Here is a 15721-nt window from a genome sequence, read left to right on the forward strand (position 1 = left end):
ATGAAAATGTTTTGCCTCATTTTTATCTGTTTATTTGAATTCAAATGGCAAATCGCGGTCGTGTGTTTATGCTGACTAATGGAGCACAGCTGGTTACATCATCCGGAGCGTGGTGCTGATGTCTCGTAGAAATGCGTTATGGTACAGTAACAATTCATAAACCACCACTTCCCTCATCAAGCATTGTACTGCCAGAGACAAGAGGAAGGAAGTAGCATTTGCTCAAGCATGAGTAGACCTTCTGTGAGTCACACGCCGCCACTGACCCGTGTGGAAACCTGATCACGCTGTGTCTTAACTGGCCCTGTGGCCTAAAACCACGGCGGCACGCCAAGCCCAATGGGAAGCGGGCGCATGGTGCTCAGTGACGGCTGCAGACCTTTTCTGTTTTTTTACTACCAAAATGAGAGAATGCATCTCCATACATGGGCATAGCTGCAGCGCATGGGGCCCGCTCAGATCCCGCCTGATCAGCACGCTCAGCCCGTCTGGGTCAATCAAGTAAATCTGAACACTTTCATGCACATGTCTGTGTGTTTTTCATGAATATTTCATCAAAATGAAAAGATGCATTCGGGTGAGAAAAATCAATCCCGTTGCCAAGGGCAACAAGCACTGGGGAGAAATGGGGATTAAAGATTAAGGAAACTGGCATGAAAGAAGAAAAGAAGCAGATGCAAGTTCACATCTAGATGCAGTTTTATTGCACAACTACCACAATATGCAGTGTATGAATGGTACAACTATTTGTTTTCCTACCATCTTATAAACATAAAATCGTGCTAAAACATGTCACCTTGAAATATTTTACGTGACTGCATAGCATAAGCATGAAAGCTAAAAACATTTAGTGGGTTCTACAGACCAGCCCATTGAGCAGACCCATCCTGAAAGCCTGACACAGCTGAAGAAATGTACCACAGTTTTATGTTCCAGCAGAAAGCTGAACGAAGTGTTGAGTAGTGTTAACATAAAGGGAACTCCTCCACCGTTACTGCAATAGATTCACTTTAAATGTCTAAAACTGTCATATCTATAAGAAACATCTCTTCTTTACTGCTTTGATAGCATCTTGGTCATACTGCAGGGACACAGCTGGACATCCAGAGAGACTTTCATGTTCTCGGTCAGTTCAAACGGAGATGACTTTGCCTTCATAGGGCTTTCTGATCACAGCTGCAGGTCTGTCCACCTGCAGGCGACACACAAAACCAAAAGAAAGGTTAAGTCTCTTTTATGCAGCTCAGTGAATCCACCAGTAGCTGTGTTTCTATTGGCCATAGAATAACATAATTTGACATTTCAAAAATAAATGCGCTTAATAGAAATGCGGCAAATTTGAAGAATTCTAGTTTTTTGATAAAACATTTTGGCGCTAGGAGGAAGTGAGGTCTGTTTGGTCGCCACTTGTGCAAAAATGCAATGGCAACACTTTTTTTGCATCACACGAGTCACGTGATCAACAACTGGATTTTGCCACTGGCACAAACCACGTAGAAGACAACAATCAGTAGTTGGAGAATGATTATCACACGAACAAACTTATTCACGTGTGATTTAAAAAAAAAAAAAGCATTTCTTATTTAACGGAAACTCCGCAATTGCAAAATTGTGTTTTTTCGACATTAGCTGAATATGATTTTTATTTACTTATAGGAAACGGAGTTAGTGATCACTAAGTAAGGTTATGTGGGTATAAACTGTTGTAGATTGCCCAAAGAGTTTTAAATCAAACTTTCAGCAGGATGTAGTTAGCAGACAGTGACTGTGATGAATTATTTGGATGTTGGAGGTATATATTGAACCGTACGCTGTGCTGTCTTGACGTCGATGCGTTCATCGACTCACCTGGTCTCGTTGCCTGATTCTTTTGTAAACGAAGTCGGAGAACGGTCCTCTGTGAATGAACCTGCCCTGACCCGGTGAGATGTGGAGCTGCCCGTCCTCATAAACCACTTTCCCTCTGGAGATGGTGACTATGGGGACGCCGTGGCACTCCATGCCCTCAAAGATGTTGTAGTCCACGGCTTGGTGGTGGGTCTTGGCTGATATCCTCCTGCAGAGTCCGAAACATCAGAACTTTTCAGTAATTGGCCGCAGCTGAGAGGAAAGATCTTCAGTGAGACTGACTGAGTCAGACAGCAATCACTAAGGTTTAATGTTCATGACTTTTTTTTTTTTCTTACATACAGCATAACCAAAGCCTCTTTCTGTCAGTAAAAAGCATTTTCACATGTATTTATTTCTTATTGCGTAACTGTCCATCAGTTCAAATACTACTGGAGTATTTACACATCATAATGCTAAAATTTGAATCTGGATATTGAGTGTGGTATGTTTGCATAAAAATATGGAATGAGTATTTTTCAATTTTCACCAAAACAAATTTAAAAATGCATCTATTACATGAAGTTTTTAAAAAAATCATTAATTTATGCAAAATCAGAACTCATGAACTTCTTTACAATAGGAGTGGATTTATTTTCCACAACCACTGCATTTATTTCTTAGTAACGTGATATAAGTGAACTCAAAGGTGTGTAATTCAGTTGAAGCTGATCTTCTTTCAACCCACACCTTTTTATTTATAAATTACATTTTGAGTTTTTCTCAGGAGATCCCACAGTTCTCTGTCAGATTCAGTTCTGGACCATTAAAAACATACAATATCTCCACATAAACTAATTATGTTTAATTTGATTGTATGTCTGGACTGAAAAATATTCTGTCTGTATTTTCTGGATTCTAGCACCACAAAGCTTTCTTCAGATCCACTTCGACACAGTCCACTACCGGAGTTCCTTCCCACATTTAAACCCAAAAATATTCATACCTTGTGCAGATTTGTACATTTCCATATACATTATATTCAATAGTAAATGGAAAAATCTTTAGTGGAATTATTTCAATCAGATTTAATCGTTTGGCATGTTTGCTGTGGTATGATAATGAGTTGATGATGATGGTATTGTTGCCATCACCCTAATTCTGTATTTTTTATAATTCTTCAGAAACAAGAAGTGGACTCTGACTGGACTACTTGGAAAGGTTAAAATTATTTCCAGTTAAAAGAAATGTGTTGGTAAAAATAAAAGATTAGATTACAGATAAATCTGTGAGGGGTATGATTCATTTTGGACTAAATAGTATCTTTTTAAAGAATCTTGGATAATGACTTAATAGGTCTTCTAATTTCCTTTTTAAAACAAGCATCACTGAAATTATTTAAATTAAATGTAGGTTGCTGGGGACTTTTTTCCCCCTAAGCTGCAGTAGTAAAACCTGGCGGAGGTGAGCCACCAGCCTTACAATTTAAATGTTCTGGGTGAAGATTTACATTCTGGATTAGACGTGAATGCTATTTAGACAGGAAGTGTCAAACAGTGTAACAGTCTAAGCAAAGCTGCCCGATGGTTACAGCACACTGATGGCAGCACCTTGCCAAGCTTTTAACACATCCTGAGGAAAACACAAGCAACACATCCATCATCTCCTGTAGCCTCTTAACAGCCAGAGGATTATCTAGAAGTGTGATTCAGTTTGAAATCCAAACTTGCCTTCACCACAGACCACACACCAACGCCTCAATACTATAATCTAGTATTGCTCAAGGAAGTAATTTTTTCTTTTCTTTTTTTTTTTTTTTTTAAATTCAGTTACAATAATTTGCAAAAATATGCATAGACTCCACATTATAAGTTAGTTTTGTCTTCACTTGTTGTAAAGATCGTATGCATTTTGATTAATGAATCCAGTTGGCTCTGGAGTTGTAGCTTAATGTATTTTGAAGCCCATTTGTTCTGCTTCCGGATGCTGGAGAAAATCTCTCCGTAAACAACCCTCTGCACTGTACGCAGACTGATGCTGCCCTACAAATAAATCACATCCAACTGAAAGACCAGATTGGCATGCCAGAGTAACACCAGTCTGACTCAGTCTCTTCTTTAAATATGTCGTTTCCCTCCACCTGCCCTCCGTCTTTCACATGCCTCCAAAGTTCTCATTGATACCCAGAGTCGTACATCACGGCCACCGCTGTGTGCGCTGCCAAAAACAAGATGTGTCCTCATTGCTCAAGCAGCTCAATTATGAGAAACGAGGCGACTCGAGCGAGTGTTGGTTACGCAACCGTTTGCGGTGCCCGGTCCCACCGGATGTTGTTGAGGCGACGCTTGTGCCGGGGGCGTAATTAATTACGCCGTTTCACAGATGACTTCACGGCCACGGCGGCTGAACACGAGGCGAGCGCGTGGTTGGAACGCGCAATGACATTGCACACACGCTACGACTGGAAGGACAGTGTGGAATCGAGAGAAGTCCAACATTGGCATGACTACCGGTGATCGTTTAAGGGTCACACCAGTCTCCAAATGTAACCAGTGTATTAATTTACAGCACATCCAATGGAGAGATGATGCCTTTGCTCCAGTTTATGTACAGTAAGCTGTTGCACTGTAAAAACTAAATCTTACCAAGCAATTTTGGTCTAGTTTCTAGTGCAAATATTAGTTTTATCGTATTTCAAGAGTACTAACTTACAAGTAACTTTTCAGCAAGATATAGGACCTTGTTTTAATAATGGTCCCTTAATATTGTTGGAAAAGTACTGGTTATGAAAGAAATAATCTCAGTGGAACAAGACATTTTAACTTGTATAATGTAGAGAAAATGTCTTGTTCCCGAGGCAGATTATTTTACTTATAACTAGTACATTTTCATCAATATTAAAGGGGAGGTACTATTTGAAATGTTTTGAGCTTTATATAATGTTATATTATTTCCTCTTCAAAAACATACCTGGGATGATGGATCCTTTCATGCGTATTTGAGAAATCCTTTAACCTCCCATGGCAACCATTCAGCTGGTCGAAACAGGGTGGATCTAGCTCCGCCTTCTTGGCGAAGCTCCTCCTCTGAGCTGTAGTTTCCAAGCTTACGAGCGTTCACTTCACAGAGCACTCCTCCCACCTACTTCCCCACTCAGCTCCTTCAGACTAGCCAGCAGCAATTGGCAAACACCTGGTGGAACTGTGCTTCTGCTGAGCTCATTATAGGAGCTACTTCTCAGTGCAACGCTGGTAAAAAGTTAAAAGGTTTTTTAGAGGAGCCATGTTGTGATAATTTTCTAATGGAGGAGTTTCAAAAAGGAGCAGGAGATTTTAAAGAGAAAGAGGCCCAATTTCAAGGCGTTGCATTACAAAGTAAAATTTTTTAAAAGTCATATTATACATTGTATTTTTATAATACTGAAGGTAACATAGTTGTGCTATAAAATGCCTCTATGTGCCCTGAAAGCGCATAATGACTTAAAAAGAGCTCCTATTTCTTGCTGTAAGTTAGTTTTGTCTTCAAGTCAACTAAGATATCTTCCTTATAAACTAGACCAAAACTACTTGGTAAGAGCTTGTGTTTCTGCAGTGTAGAGATATTCCCGGAGGGCTCAATCAAGATCCAACAACAAACGGAGCAAAGCGCAGCCTCTTGTTATATAAGTCTGACACTACATATGCCACTGGAATGCTTCCTGGCCCTCTGTGTCTGTATATTTTGCAATTGCTCCACAAAACAGCTACTGTTTGTTTTAAATCTGGAATCAGGGTGCAATAATAACTTGATTTTTATTTCTTTTTTTTTCTGTTTTTTAAATGCAACGTTATGACATTCTAAGCCGGTTGCTGAAAATAATCTGAAAACTGTGTTCTATGCTGTATGACTATTGGAGCTCCCACATGAAATATTTGTCACTTTTAGATCCTCACAGTTCCCCATGGGCATCATCCCACTGATAAACTGCGTATGTGGCTTATGTAACAGTAGTAAAAATGCTTCCCTTGAAAACATAATTTCCTAAAAAAGAAAAAAATTGATAAAAAAAAACCAAAACACTGCATCCCCCCCCCCCCTAAAAATGAACCATCCCAACATTCAGCTGGATTCAGATGTAAATTGTGTTCCGCATTCATTTGCAGCTGCAGATAAAAGATGACATCCAGACTTCTGGATGAAGCACATGCGTAATCAGCTTAGCATGTGTTAAGGTGGCACAACACGAAAGATACAGTGCTTCTTTTTTTTAGTTGCCTACACTTTATCTATAAAGTGTATGCTTTCAAGTGCTACAACTGTTATCTTATTGGTTATCTTTATGTGTTGAAGTCACGCATCTCCCCGGTGTTCCAGCAGCACCGTGTTCACTTCACCGCTGACAGAAGTGTTGGAATATTTCAACTGTAACATATGAGAACCTTGAGTTTTGAAGGTTTCCTAAGGATGGGGTCCTCACCTCGTCAGGTTGGGGTCCCACACCACCACATCAGCGTCTGAGTTTTTGCCGATGCGGCCTTTCTGTGGGTAGAAGTTGAAGATTTTTGCTGCGGTGCTGCTTGTGATGGCCACAAATCGATTCTCGTCCATTTTGCCGCTGTGCTAAAGGGGGGGGAAAGACAGGACGCAAAGAACGTGAGGGGCCCACGGCAAATGACGACAATATATGGAATTGGCACACAATAGGTCAGCACTTAACTTTGCAACCGGCAGCCCTCTCGTGCCAAAATATCATCTATAATTTGTGGTTTGTAAGCAATGTTGCTCGTAGTAAATCTTTCCCGCCTAGCTGAAAACACTCCCCACAGCAACAGCAGGAGAACGCAACGTCAGCAACTCTGCAGCAAATCTGCTGCTTTGTGACTTTATTACATTTTCTGATTGCGATGCAGAAAAAAACAGAAATGTGCTTTTAACATTACTGTACGCAAAGAATACACACACATACACACCCCAGTTTGCATTTCTACCCATATTAGGACTTTTCATTGACTTCTATTTATTTTACTAACTGCATTCATGCCTAACAGACATTTTACTTAAGCCTAACCATTACTAGTCTATTGCTAACCCTACCCTAACCCAAAACTTAATTCACACTGTACCTCTAAACTTAACAAGCAGAAGACAATAGAATTGCAAAACTAATAAGGACCCGAAAAATGTCCTCACTTCCACAAATGACCTCAATTTGTCGGTGAAAGTGGGGAAAGTGGTTCCCAATATGCAGTATATGCAAGTACACACCTACACACACACACACACAGAGTATCTATCTATCTTCACAGGGACTTTGTATTTGCTTCCATTCATCATTTATCAATTTCTATGGACTAACTGACGCCAACCCCAAACCTAACCTGGACTTAATTTACGTTAGCCCAAAAATGGCACCCCACAACATAATATGCATTAGGAAAATGTTCCTTACAGTGTATCAAGTACAAAGCCACACACACAGAGACTAGGTTGTGACTATGTGCATTTTGAGATTGGAGTTCCTTTTTGTCCTTTTCAATTCACCATGTTGGAGTTACATTTTAAATAGATAGTTACATACATAGCTCTAATTCTGACACACCAGTGAACAATGGGGAGTAACACAGACTGTCATTCTGCATTGGCTGCTCCTAAACAAGGAGAGTGTTCTTGAAAGCATGTACATACCACTTGAACTTTTTCACATTTTTTCCCTTTACAACCAAAAATCTTCAAATTTATAAAAAAATTTAAAGAGGTGTCATGCGATAGATCAACACAATGTAGTGCATAATGTAGAAATGTAAGCAGTTTGGTTCAGGTTAGACAGTAAGCTTAAATCTGTTTATGGTTTTAGTCTCTGAGCTGTTTAGTGCCACACACAGCAGATGTTTAATGCAGACCTACCACTCCTCTCTCCCAGATGACAGACATCCTGTCCTCCACACCATTCACGCCATTCGGGATCTTAGTGAAGTCGTCTTTGCCCAGGGCCTTCTGGCACACAGAAAAGGTGCAGTTGTCCGTTCCCGTGACACTCAAATCATCACTAAACACAAAATTATAAAATAAAAACTTTCATATTTTAAATCTGATAAATTCAGAAGAACTGTTAAAAATTAAAAAGTAAAAAATTGAGATACTGTGAAAGAATTCTATACTTTTAAAAAGTGAAACTCTCAATTTATATAGATTAATTACATATAGTGATATATTTCAAGTGTTTATTTCTCATAATTCTGATCATTACAGCCTGCAGGGAATGACCACCTGAAATTCTCTCTCAAAATTTTTATATTGTGAAAAAAGTTAAATATAAGTCATGGTATCACACCCTAATCAGCTAGTGGACTCCTAACACCTTCAATGCACTGAAAAAAGAAAATGGGCGATCCAACTAAAAACATTTAGTAAATTTGTTCCAAGTAAGCAAATCAAGCTTATCCAAGTAAATATATTATGTTTAATAAATTGTCATGTTAAACAAATGTAAATAAAGTATGTTTGTCAAACTTCATTTGTTATATGTAATCAAATTAACTCAACTTCTGTTAAGTTGGAGCTCCGTTATCTTTTTTCAGTCTGGGTCAGTTGGCTACAGTCTTCAGTACTCAGAGCCACTAAGCACAGATGAATCCTATAGTTGGGCTGCAAGGGCCTTACCTGGGTTAAGGAGAAAAAGAATGGAGCTGTTGCTCTGTGGTCCAATGTTAGCTTTACACATGAAAGTGACATTTGCATTTCATTTGGAAATCTAGTTCCTGGACTTCCATTACCTCTCAACAGGCTAATCGCCTCCGTGCCACGCTGCAATGATGCAGCACTTATGTGATACGTGAGTTTCACTTTCTGAAATAAGTGTCAAGGAATATCAAACTATGTGCTACATGCTAAATTGCTTGGCACATTTTGTCTTTATGTCCACCTACTTGGCCAAGAGGTCCATGAGGTACGCTGGGGTGCTGGGATCAGGTCTAAGAGGAGGGCCCATAACAAAACCAGCAGCATGGGCCCAGTCTTTGTGCCAGTAGTGGGACCCATCAGTGCCTAACCCAGCTGCAATTGGCTCCCCGAACACCACACGGCCTTTAAAACAGTCAACAAATAAAAATAAGACACACTTCAATTACAACAGAGCATCGTTTATTCGCATTTTCTATTTGGGCTCTTTGTCTGTTGTCATCACATCTGTGGAAAGGCTTATGATCAGATAAAAATATTTGAAAAAGTTTTCGTAAGACCACTAGACAAATTAGTGTCCTAGACCACTGTAACAAACAAACCTACTTCATAATTTTAACTAAAATAGTGAGGGAGAGAGTAGTTCAGTTATGCTAGCCTGACTTTGACAACCTTAACATGTAGATGTGCTGCAGAATTTGTCTAGGTACAGCTAAAACCCCCCAAAGAAATTAAGGTGACCCACATACCAACTCTCTGACAAATCATCAGAAGAGCTGGTGTTTTAAATTAGCTAATTAATCACCGCTGTGTTCAGAAGATCACTTATTAATAACAAAATAAACACGATACAGGAGTGAATGTTCTCTTCTAAGTGTGAAATATTTGCATGTTTTTTAGTGATGAATTTTGATGCTGTTGTCAGTCGGTTGCTATGGTAGCAAGTCTGTGTGTAGCGTAGCATTGTTGTGCGCATCTGCAAAATTTCTGAATGCGAACAATAACATGCAACATGTTTATGGTTTGCGGCCCCTGCCTAGTCTAGACACGCCCCTGGCGGCAGTAGCCCCCACTCACCGTCCCTGCGTGAATCAGCCACCACCTTGGCAGCAGATTTGCTCATGACATGGACCACGTAGAGCGGGCAGTTGACAGCGTGGGCGATGGTGATGGCTCGCTGCGTGGCCTCGGCCTCCACCTCCTCTGGCCGACAGAGTTCATGACCTTCAGGCCCCCTGATTCCCATGGACAGCATCTTCTTGGCGCCCTTTAGAGTCCCAGCAGAGGACAGACGCAACAAAGGCAGAATGAAGTGCAAAAGAAAAGCAGGGTCTTCTAAAAGTGTTTATACCCCATGAACTTTGGCTCATACTATGTCCAACCACAAACCGTAATATTCTTTGTTAGGATTTTATGTGACAGATCAACACAATATAAGGCATAATTGTGAAATGGAAGAAAATGATGCATTATTTTCAATTTTTTTGTGTTCGGCCCCAGTTACTCTGATATCCCTAATATACAAACCCAATGCAACCAAAAGTAACTAAATTATTGATTGGACCCACGTTAAGTGTAATTCGAAGTCTGAATAAAACTGCAACCATTTTCCTTCTGATTCCCAACAACTTTGTGTTTTATCTGTCAGATTAAATTCTAATAAAACACATTGAAGTCTGTTTACGGAGAAATCAAAGTAACTGGCGCTTTAAATGTTTTTATTTCATTGCAAAAAGTATAGCATGAATAAGAATTTTGGATTTAAAATTCAAATTCCTAAAAACTATTAATCATCAAAAGCTAATCAAAATTCTGCTCAGCAGCAAAAACTATTTATTTCCTCTTCACCGTTTATACAGGCAGCTTTTCTAGCATTTGCTTCCCCCTGGTGGTGGTTTGATTGAAAAACAGGATCCAAATGACCCTGTTCAGATCTGTTTAACAAGAAGCAGGTTCTGATGCAAGTCGGTTTTCTCAAAGTGATGAAGTTGGAATAAAGGCTGTTGAAATGTCTTTTAATGACCCACAAAAAATAACTGGGAGAATTTTTATTTAGCTGTTTTTTCTGAGTGCTTTTATTTTTCATGCGTATCCTTTCATGTAGAAGATTCAATGCTATTCTGAAATCAGACTTTTGTGAATTTAGCAACATTTTCCACTATAGTTTCTACCCTTGCTGTTTTCACTATAGTTGAAGCCCAGCTGCCATTAAGGTCAAACATTAACTCACAGCTACATCTGGCCTTGCATGTATGACATTGGACATATTAGGACCGTTGTTGATGGAGAGAAAAAAAAGGAGAGTAAACGCAGAAATATTTAGATTAATCTCAGAAATGTCCTAAAAAAAAAAATAAAAAAAAAAGAAAATTTTGAGCTTGAAAAGTCAAAAACTGGTCAAACTTTCGACTTTCCTTACTCAGAAATTTCTTTTTTTTCTTTTTCTAGAAAATTTCAGAGATTTCGTTTTGGCAGAAATTTACTCTTTTTTTGTTTTTTGTTTTTCTCTCTACAACAACCCCAACACACCGCCGTATTGATGGCTTTGCACTCGAGTCACTTTCAGAAGTCAAGCAAACGTCTCATGTGAAATCAGCGCTAGTGTATAAGTTCATATTGTTATGGGAAAGATTTTATTATGGAGTCTAACATGGAAACAGTCGATGTTTTTATTTTACGAGTAACTTCCTTTTAAAATTGGACAAAAATCCCCCCATAAAAATATTTGGAACAGCAAAATACTAAAACTTCTTAGAACAAAAACTGATACAAACCTCTGCGATCAAATCCCCATTTTCAGCATGCACTTGAGCTATAGCTCCAATCTCTTTACAGTGGGCGAAGGCGGCGTACAGCTCAGAGTCCTGAAGCATAAACACATCCTTATAGGCCATGAACATCTTGAAGGAGTTCACTCCCTTTTCTTTGGCCAGAGTTTCCATCTCTTTCTTGACCTGCATTTTGTTTAAAAGAAATGCAGCAGCTCAGAGGAGACAGCAGGACATTTGGAGTTTTGCCTCTTTTGACAAACGTAATGCATCAGCAGGAGTCTGTGCCTTCACCTCTTCGCTCCACCACGTGACGGCGACATGCAGAGAGTAGTCACAGCAAACTTTGGCGTCGGCTGTCCTACGCCAAGCATCGTAGGCCTCCAGGAGAGACTTCCCCTTTTGGGGGATGACGAAGTCCAAGATCATTGTGGTCCCTCCGGCCAGAGCGGCCTGAGGAGAGGCAAACGTTACCGCAGAGGAGGAAGTTGGTGAACAAGAATAGCTACACTCACAAGAGATGAATAGGTCACAAAACATCTGATCCCTTCACTTTGTTCTGCCGGGCATTTGATGCCGGAAAAGAAGCAATTTGACCCTTTGTATCACTTTCCTTAGAGCGTGGCCCACTCCACCATCAGAGACGTTCAAACAAGCTACGAGCGTCTTAACGCCTGTAAAGCTCGTCAACAAACACTTTTATTTAGTTGATTTCACTGTAAAAATGGTTGCATGGTGTTTCCATGGTGAGCTGCACAGACGAGGATGGAAATCAAACTTATTCCAACGTAAACATTTCTTTGAGGAAAGAAGACTGCAATGGATAGCGGCCATCAGAAAGACTGGCAGACATTAGACTCTTTGCTGCAGCCCCGGCTCCAGACAAGTTTAACAGGGGGGGCATCAGTTATTTTTTGGGGGGGGGGCAAAATGAATACATAGCAATAATAATATTACTCAAGTAAAAGAAAAAGGTACAATGCAGTAAAACTACTCGTATAAGTACCTTTTTTTCCAAAAACGTTACTCAATGTAACAAGTACTACACACTTTTGAACATAAACATCAGTAGCCTACAGGCTACTAGTTAACAAACCTAAGATGCTGTATTTGTATTAGCTAGCCATCATTTCCATTACCTGCATCCAACAGGATTACTCAACTCAGTCGGTTAGTTTGGGGGGGAAACTGTGCAAAGTTCTTTGCGTTTTGCTGGTTTGCTGCCATGATTCCAACGCACACCTGAGTAGCTCTGCACAGCAGCAGCAGGTCTCCTTCGCTGCCGGACAGGTGTAAACCCAGCGCGAGCCTCGTAGCGCTCTTGTTGCGTTTAAAGGCGGCTCGGAAAAACAGGTCACAACGTGTTAACAACAATGAAACAGTTTTAATGGCAGAAAAAAGTGACATAAGGTGCTGATATTGGAAGTGCGGAAGCTCCTACTGCATCAAATCGATATAGGAATAACAGAGAGAGTTTCCCCCTTTGATCAGGATCTGAGGTAAAAACAGCAAACAGCTTCCAGTCCTGGGTGGGGGGGGCATACAGCCGGGCCTGCTTTGCTGATTTGAAGCAAACTCTTTTTACGGGTTAAGAAGATTAACATTCATATATTTCATAAGTGACCTTGGTAAGATCCAATCAAATGTTGCATTATGGAAAAGGTACGCATCTCATCAACCATGGAGAAAACGCCCCAACATCATGTAGCCCTCCATGTATGAACAAAACTGGGTGACATCAAGACTTTTGTATGCTTTTATGTCTGCTCTGGTGTAAGAGAAAACCCTGTTTATGATATAGTGGTATAAATCATATAGCACAAATTCAGGCAGATTTGAGAGCGAAGGTATGGGTTGGTTTCTAAGCTAGTTACTTCCAACTTTTGTAAATTGTTACAAAAATGGTGATTAAACTGTCATGTTGTGAGCGTATAATATGAGACATATTCTGTGAAAAGATTGAGCTCCTCCACTTCCTCTCAGCACTACTATTACCATCTGAAGAAAAGCAGCAGTCCAGGTCTTAGCGACATCATGTGCATGCTGCTAAATATGCTAATGGGAGAGAAACAACTTACACTTCCAGGAAAACTGTTTATCCTCTGTTGTTGGTAGCCATGCTAGTTAGCCTTAGCATTTATAGCAGACCCCACTGTGGTAAAGTAGTTGTAGCATAGCACAGATGAAGGTGAAAAGGGTCAGCAGCATATACATGAGTGTGATTGACAGCACTAAGATTTGTGAACTGTATCTAACTCTGATTGGTTGTTCCTGACAGAGCCGTGTATTGGTGCAGCAAGACCATAAAGGGGAAGGCAAGGGAGCTTGATTTTTTAAAAAAAAATTCTGATTACTTGTTTCATATTATACTATCACAACATAGTTATAGTTTTAACAAATATGTAAAAAACAAACAAAAAAAACCTAATTCTAAAATATTTTTTAAATAAAAGTTACATATTGTAGTTTTAAGGAGGAACTGAGTTATTTGGGGCGTTCTGTGCCCAACTTTATTTCTCTGATTGTGTGTAATATTGAACCAATACTGCACCTTGGTCCCGATGTGGAAATCGTCCACAGCCTTGGTCCCCATGAACGCCAGCTCCATGTGTGTGTGTGTATCTATCCCGCCCGGGATCACCAGCTTGTCTGTGGCGTTAATCACACGCACTCCGGCTGAGATCTGGAGGTTCGGCCCGACTTCCACTATTTTCCCATTTTCGATGTAAACGTCGCTGATGACGGAGCAGTCCTCGTTTACAACTTTCCCCCCTTTGATCAGGATCCTGCTGGATTCTGCCATTCCTGCTGCAGGCGGCTAGATGCTGCTGCTGCTGCTGCTGCTCAGTGTTTGCAATGAGCAGCGGGGAGAGAGTTTGTGCAAACTGAACTCTGCTCTGTTCTCTTTGTGTGCGTAAGGTGAAAGTTCACCTGTCGGCTCCACACTCTGCAGGGGACGTGTTCAGAGGTGCTCGCAAAGGGAGGCGTGTTAAAAATTGGAACTGCAGTTTTACCTAATGCAACAAAAGTGATATATTTTCTTTAATTTCCTTAGATTCATTAATCTTTCCATAAGTCAATGTATTTTAATCATTTATGCATGATATATATCTATATATTTCATTGACCTAATGCGGTTCATTATCTCCTTTCCGAATTTCTAAAATGCTTCTTGACATGTACTTTTTAAAATGTTCCCCTATCACTTCATCTAAGCATTAATCTCTTAAGCAGAGTTCTGGACATGCATTGAGTCGGTCTGTTCCTCCTCAGCCTAGTTTGACATTTATAAGAAACTTATTAAAGACAGGATGTTATGACAAGGTGAGAGCGAGGCCAGCATTCCTCTCCTATTCCAAAATCTAAAGTTGTACCTCTGTAAAACAGTAACCAGGATTTGTTTTTAGTCCGCTGGTTTCAGGATCAGCTCTCCGTCCTTTCGCTTGTTGATTAATCAGTCGTAGGACATTTTACTCTAAAATATCCTCCAGCGCTCAGCAGGCTGTGTCCAACGTTTGGTTTCCTCCAATTCATCAACCATCATACCACCATTCAATGTGAAATAGTGAAAACATCTTAACTAGCAACTTGTACTGTTTGTAATGCATATCTAAACCAGAAAAAAAAAAAAAGAACTTGATAATTATTTCCCGTTGTTCCTCAGCGAACAATAAAACAATCAGTACCTGGTTTGTGTCAGGACGTCTGGGGAACTACTGAAATTAGAAAATACAATAACGGATCATTAGGGGTTTAATAATTTTCCAATTCAGCCCATCTGGAGGTTGAGTTCCTCTGACTGTGTGTGTGTGTGTGTGCGCGCATGTGTGTGTGTGACCTCAAGCAGCCGATGTCAACACTCCTGTTGCATCTACCAGCAAAAAAACTATTTTACACAGTAGAGCCACTGAACGTACTTTTATTTGACCTCTTACCTGGTAAAGTTTTAAGGAATTTTATGGAATATGCCACACTAAAATATTCAACTTGTTTAATTACTGGAAAAAATACAAAGCAAATATTATCAAAATAAAAATGAAACAGAAAGAATGACTGCAGCTGCTGACTAGTAGTAACTTATTGTCTCACGTTTTGCAGCGACTGCTCTCTCACACACAGTGTGACATCACCTCTACTTTATGATACAGGCAATTAATAAAGAAGGCAAGAATTAAAAATATTTTTAACACTGTTTTGACTTTTTATTTTATTTTTCTAATGTTTTCGTAAAAGGTGTGACGGGTCCAGAAATGTCTGGAGACGGGACAGCTTTACAACGTTTTCGCATTTAAAAATGTTTATTATCCACAATTAACCCTGATATGAAAATCAATCAGCATCTTATTCTCACTCAACAGATTCCTGCTGTAAATGCGCTATCTCAAATATTACTTCATATTCTGATAAATGATTCAGTCTGCTTGCTTGTTTGACTGTTTGTTGTCAATATCTGACAAAGAGAAACGGCG

General features: G+C 39.9%; 1 protein-coding gene across 3 annotated transcripts; it reads right to left on the reverse strand.

Annotated features, from left to right (window-relative positions):
* Window positions 1-677: 677 nt before the first annotated feature.
* dpys (dihydropyrimidinase) lies at window positions 678-14116 on the reverse strand. Of its 3 annotated transcripts, none has more exons than XM_005807494.2 (9): window positions 13804-14116; window positions 11547-11705; window positions 11259-11438; window positions 9562-9751; window positions 8733-8889; window positions 7711-7852; window positions 6284-6426; window positions 1849-2056; window positions 678-1192 (listed from the first exon to the last, which is right to left on the reverse strand). In XM_005807494.2, the coding sequence occupies exons 1-9, from the start codon at window positions 14053-14055 to the stop codon at window positions 1133-1135; spliced, it is 1491 nt and encodes a 496-aa protein (XP_005807551.1). In that variant the 5' UTR covers window positions 14056-14116; the 3' UTR covers window positions 678-1132. The 3 variants fall into 3 exon arrangements, with proteins under 3 accessions (XP_005807551.1, XP_023187059.1, XP_023187058.1); XM_023331291.1 differs by having other exon boundaries at window positions 12416-13897; XM_023331290.1 differs by having other exon boundaries at window positions 12392-13897.
* Window positions 14117-15721: the final 1605 nt, after the last annotated feature.

Source organism: Xiphophorus maculatus, chromosome 3 (assembly GCF_002775205.1).
Source record: "Xiphophorus maculatus strain JP 163 A chromosome 3, X_maculatus-5.0-male, whole genome shotgun sequence".
Lineage (NCBI taxonomy): Eukaryota > Metazoa > Chordata > Actinopteri > Cyprinodontiformes > Poeciliidae > Xiphophorus > Xiphophorus maculatus.

What these genes read in the sequence shown, in the direction of transcription:
- dpys (XM_005807494.2), bottom strand. Translation starts at nt 14,055, where the DNA reads ATGGCAGAATCCAGCAGGATCCTGATCAAAGGGGGGAAAGTTGTAAAC. An exon ending in ATTTCCACATCGGGACCAAG is followed by an intron (nt 11,706 to 13,803) that starts GTGCAGTATTGG and finishes GCCTCTCCTCAG; the next exon opens with GCCGCTCTGGCCGGAGGGAC. An exon ending in TCACGTGGTGGAGCGAAGAG is followed by an intron (nt 11,439 to 11,546) that starts GTGAAGGCACAG and finishes AACAAAATGCAG; the next exon opens with GTCAAGAAAGAGATGGAAAC.